The sequence below is a fragment of the Clytia hemisphaerica genome, unplaced genomic scaffold, assembly GCF_902728285.1.
Source record: "Clytia hemisphaerica strain Z4C2 unplaced genomic scaffold, Clytia hemisphaerica genome assembly, whole genome shotgun sequence".
Taxonomy (NCBI): Eukaryota; Metazoa; Cnidaria; class Hydrozoa; order Leptothecata; family Clytiidae; genus Clytia; species Clytia hemisphaerica.
Window position 1 is genome coordinate 497,501 of NW_027104376.1, and position 5,030 is coordinate 502,530.

General features: G+C 34.1%; 1 protein-coding gene across 1 annotated transcript; it reads right to left on the reverse strand.

Annotated features, from left to right (window-relative positions):
• Window positions 1-3,275: 3,275 nt before the first annotated feature.
• LOC136818837 (uncharacterized) lies at window positions 3,276-3,881 on the reverse strand. The gene has a single exon (XM_067075069.1). It carries the CDS (start codon window positions 3,879-3,881, stop codon window positions 3,276-3,278), a length of 606 nt encoding a protein of 201 aa, XP_066931170.1.
• Window positions 3,882-5,030: the final 1,149 nt, after the last annotated feature.

Sequence of the window (5,030 nt, forward strand, 5' to 3'; positions counted from 1 at the left end):
ACTTCAAAACGTACATAATTGATTACCAGTGCAAATTTCCCGTACACTTTGTTAATTTTTGTTACATGCAAACTTGCTTGTAAGATACCAATATGACAATGGCAATTTCAAAGATAATTGATGATTCATTGATTAGGTGGTCTTTATTTTGTTTACAAGTCTGACTTGTTTTGAATGTGTGTTTATAATATACAAACAATTTCAAGACCACAGTACGTTTAACCCTATTTTTATCAGGGGGGGTGTTTTCCACCAGGCTGGCACTCTTTTGCTAATAGCTCACTGAAAATTTTTTTAACCACTCTGAAAGTTTTTGACTTTTAATATAATCCTAGTAGCAGCATGTATACCAAATTTTACGATTATACACCGACCAGATCAGGTTTTATGACTTTTTTGTGCAGGCATATCATAAAATCCACCTAAAACCCTGTAAAATCCCAAAATCTTAAATTTAGCATAACTTTTGATCTAGGCATCCAATTGACTTCAAATTTTGACAGGTTTTAGGTATCAATGATAAATTTTAAAAAATATTTTAAAAATTTTCAAAAACTGCTGACGTCATCATAAATGACGTCATTGTTTTTTGAAAAAATTTACTCATTTTCTGCATGTATTTTAAGCCTCGATTTTATTAGTATATTAAAAACCGGCAAATATGTTAAAGATATTCTTTTTGGCTTTTAGAAAATCAAACCAGAATTGAAAAATCTCCATTCGTTCAACTTTAATTGCTATTTTATTGAATAGTACTTTTTCATTGGTCAGCGATAATTGTGAAACTTTGTGATGACGTCATCACCTTTATGATGACGTCATCAACCCAAATTTTTTTCTATGAACTCCTTTCATGGTAGAGGACATTTGTGCAAAATTTCAAGTCCATACCGTTTCTAGATCAAAAGTTATGCAAGGCTGGTGGAAAACACCCCCCCTTGAGAATACAAAATCCGAAAAAGCCTGATAATAATAGGGTTAACAAAATTCACAAGAAATATTGCCAATCAAGTGAAAAAACAAACAATATGTCAATTGAATAAATTGACTGCAATCAAATACTGATAAAACATTATTGTATTTCTTTAATTGATTGCATTTGATTTGAGACTAAAGACTCCACGTTTTAGCTTGAGGCTGCGGGGGAGGGACATATTTTCATATTCTGAATAAAGATTTTAAAAAGTATTGAACTGATTCCACTAATGTTGTCATAACCATGTTTTAATTCCGTCAGTCGTGTTCAGGGATTGGAAAGAGAGAAAAAGATATGATGGCAGTATTGTTGTTTAAATATTATTTTTCTCAGTAAGTAACTAGGCAGAAAAATTGAAAAATTAGGCAGCGATTCTGTCCTTGCATCTTTCCTAATCTTTGAAAATGACTGACGGAATTAAACCATGGTTTATGACATTACGCAACCTTACGGAAACATACAAAAAATTTATTTTTGTACCTCACCGAAAGTTGCAAATGTAAATAAATGACTTAGCATGAAACCTGTTTAATGATATCGGATTTAAGTTGACAGTAGCCCATTAACAGATAAAATGTATAATAAAAAATCACGCACGTACCTTATTTTCAATATGCCTGGCCATTTTTTTCTTCTCTGCGACTGTTTTCTTTTTTTCCACATCTGCTTCCTCCACTTTACACAAAATATCAGTTAATTTTACACCAAAAATCCTTTGGAACTGCTTTTCATCTTTGTCAAGTACAGACGTAGCAGCAACTTTCGCTATTCCATCATGTAGCGTTTCAGGAACCGGTATTGTTATCGTAATTTGATTGACAGTATGATTGATATCTGTGGACTCCTGTGTGCAAGGTAAACAATCATTGAGGGTGTGCAATCCTTTTTGAATAGTCGTCAATGCATTCCAGCATTCAATAGAATACCTTGTTGTGATTTCATTTTTTTGATTTTTTGGAGTTCTTTTGTGATATTCCAAGAACCGTTTTCTGTACAGCTGAAAGTTATTGGCTGACAAATGAGAAAATTGATTGTTGAATCAAAATAAATAAACAACACAAAAATTTGATTTTATTCAAACAAAGCTTTTCGAGTCTTAACTGCTCATCATCAGGTTAAAAATGAAATTTCTAGGTTGAAAATGTATCATACAAAAAATTGATTCTAGAATAAAAGGCTAATTAAAAGGGTCTATTAAAACAATAAAAATAATAAAATAATTTTCAAGGGAGGCAATAAATCGTAAATTAATGGTTAAAACACATTGGGGAAAAGATGACGCGAAGAGACGCAATGGGAAATCAATCTCTAGTTAATACCATTCCTAAATAATTGTAATTTTTTAATGTCTTTTTTATCATTAATTGATGGCTTTAAAGTCATTATAAAATACGCTTCCAGGATCTTCCTTTTTCTTGCAAATGACGGGGCTTTGCTAATGACTTTCCAAGTAAATGAATGGTCTGGATTTTCGATTAGATGTTTTGAAGGTTCTGATCTTCCTGAATTGCCATTGTGTTCCTTCCATCTTGTTTCGGCATTTCGGGTAGTTTCCCAATGTATACTGCTTTGCAAGAACATTCACCTTTGTAAATAACATTACTTGGATTACGAACTTTATCTTTCACGCGAAATAAACTTCTCAATTTAGAAAAAGGAAGATCCTGGAAGTATTATTATTTAGGAATGGTATGTTTCATCAATCACCATCCATCAAATCAAAGTTTACAAAAGTACAAAGGGGGGGGGGTCGCACATAAAAATTATAGCATGCTTTATTCTATTGCCATGGAAATGAAAATCATAAGCACGAATTTGATGTGCGACCACTTTTTACTTTGTTTAATTCTATTGTTTTTGATGTTTTCGTGCTTTAAAAATTATAGCGTGGTTCAAACCACCCTTTATGCGTGCTTTAGGCTGTTTCGAGAGAAGTTTGATAATAGACCTTTTGTTGATAAAAGTAAATAAACCTGAACTGAATTGGCTCACATGCCGTGTGCAAATTGAAAATATTTTTGACCTTTCATTCGTGTTTTTTTAAAGACAGAAAGAAGAGTGTAGAAGAAGTGCAGTTATTTGTGAAGTTAAATTTGAAATTGTTATGTCTGATACACCGCATTCCAATTCTTTGATGATGTATGAGAGTTACATACATCAATTTCGATTACAATTTGGAATTGGTGTTGCACCTCCTACTTACAGTGAATTTCTAATCTATTATCCACAACTTGGACAGCAGCAGCGAGCTCAACAAAGAGCTCCATTATCATCAATTCCACAGCCAGTAGCACAACAATCAGCAGTGATTCAACAACAGCAGTCTGAAGTAATCCACTCGACTTTCGCTGTCAGGTTTGAGAATCTCCATGTGGGTCCCATCAATAGCTCCGACTACCTGTGGCAATTCACACCTAGCACTCTCATGGAATTTTTCGATTGCGATAGCAGTTTCTAGTTCTGTCTCGGGAAAGTGAATGAATTCTCTGGTATGTCGTAGGAGTGGAATTACAAAGTCTTGATTTATTTCAACAATTGTAGTTTTTCCCACCCCAAATGTTTTGGAAACAGTTCTGTAAGAGGCTCCATTAGAGAGGCGCCAAATGGAAACAGCCACCCTCTTTTCTACAGGGATTGATCGACGATAAGTTGTATCACGCCTTTCCATTTCAGCACGAACCAATTCAACGATAAATTCAAATGTCTCAGGTCTCATGCGAAACTCTTTGTACCAGAATTCAGAAAATATCTGATTGTTTCTATTTTCCCACATGATTTCAAACCAATTTTGCTGGTAGTCTTGAGCCCAATAACGTGGAGCATTAGAGTTTGTAATCCCAAGTAACATACAGTTTTGCATTTGTAATAGGTTAGACCGCAGCCTTGTGGTAACAGCACGATACATCATGATAAAGTTGGAAAATTTTCTTCTTGATCGCCTTTGCGCATTTTTTCTGTTATAATTCCACCACAGAAGAAAAAACAGTCTTTCTCCCTCCATGGCAAATTTAAAAAGACGCTGTTATTTACAATTCACTCTTGTGATGTCGCCGACTTTTCGTATAATTTTTAACGCTCCAAGGAAACCCCCAAAAATAAAGCAAGCTTTAATTTTTATGTGCGACCCCCCCCCCAAAATATAATTAAAAAAAAAAGTTCAAAAGTCACGTCCGTCTTCGATCAAAAAAAATGTTTTCAATATCGTTTCACTGAATTTGTCTCTCTGTATCTGTGAAAAAAATTCCCGCCAGTAACTATTTGTCAGCTGGGCCGGTAGCGAAAATAATTCAGGGGTAAAAAAAACACGCATGTTAAATAAATGCGCGAAATGGGACCAGTTCTGCCCTACAAACAGGTATAAAAATTATATTGTTAGCTCGAGAATTACTCACTTGTGTTAAAAAGGACTGTGTGGAAAATTTAAACGAGTTTTAAACTTCGTATTTTTTACAAAAAGCACAAATGCAAACCCCCGGTTTTTAAGAAAAAAGTATATAATGACGTCATTAACGTATTATTAATTTTCGACACAGTTATCTTTGAAAAGCCAATTATGACTACAGTTAGCAGATGGTGGGTACAAATATTTACGGTAAAATTTAGACATGCCGTAACTCGCTCAAGAATTTTAAAACAAATTCGAAATGATTCATAAAAAGAAAGGTTTTTACTTCTTGTTTCTTTTAAAGAGTTTCTATTGTCTGAAAATTACAGCTGACAAGAATCATTTTTTCACTTTTTCTTTGAAACAGAAAATTTCCCAAGCTTCTTCTTTCACGCAGATTTACAGCTGTCAAATATAGTGCACTATAAGGGTTAGGTAAATCGAGAGAAAATGCAATGAAAGGGTACCTTTTCAGCAATATTGAAATGCACTGTTAGGATACGATTTTGAAAAGTAGATTTTGCGCGGCACATACCGTCGTTTTGAAATTGAGTGGTACGCTCCCCAGATTTTATATCTTATTTTGCTAAAGCCATACAGAGATGAGCCTGAGATGTTGACATGAGTTGACCCAGGCGAAGGTTCATTCACTTGCCAAAGTGAAATGCT

What these genes read in the sequence shown, in the direction of transcription:
- LOC136818837 (XM_067075069.1), bottom strand. Translation starts at nt 3,881, where the DNA reads ATGTATCGTGCTGTTACCACAAGGCTGCGGTCTAACCTATTACAAATG.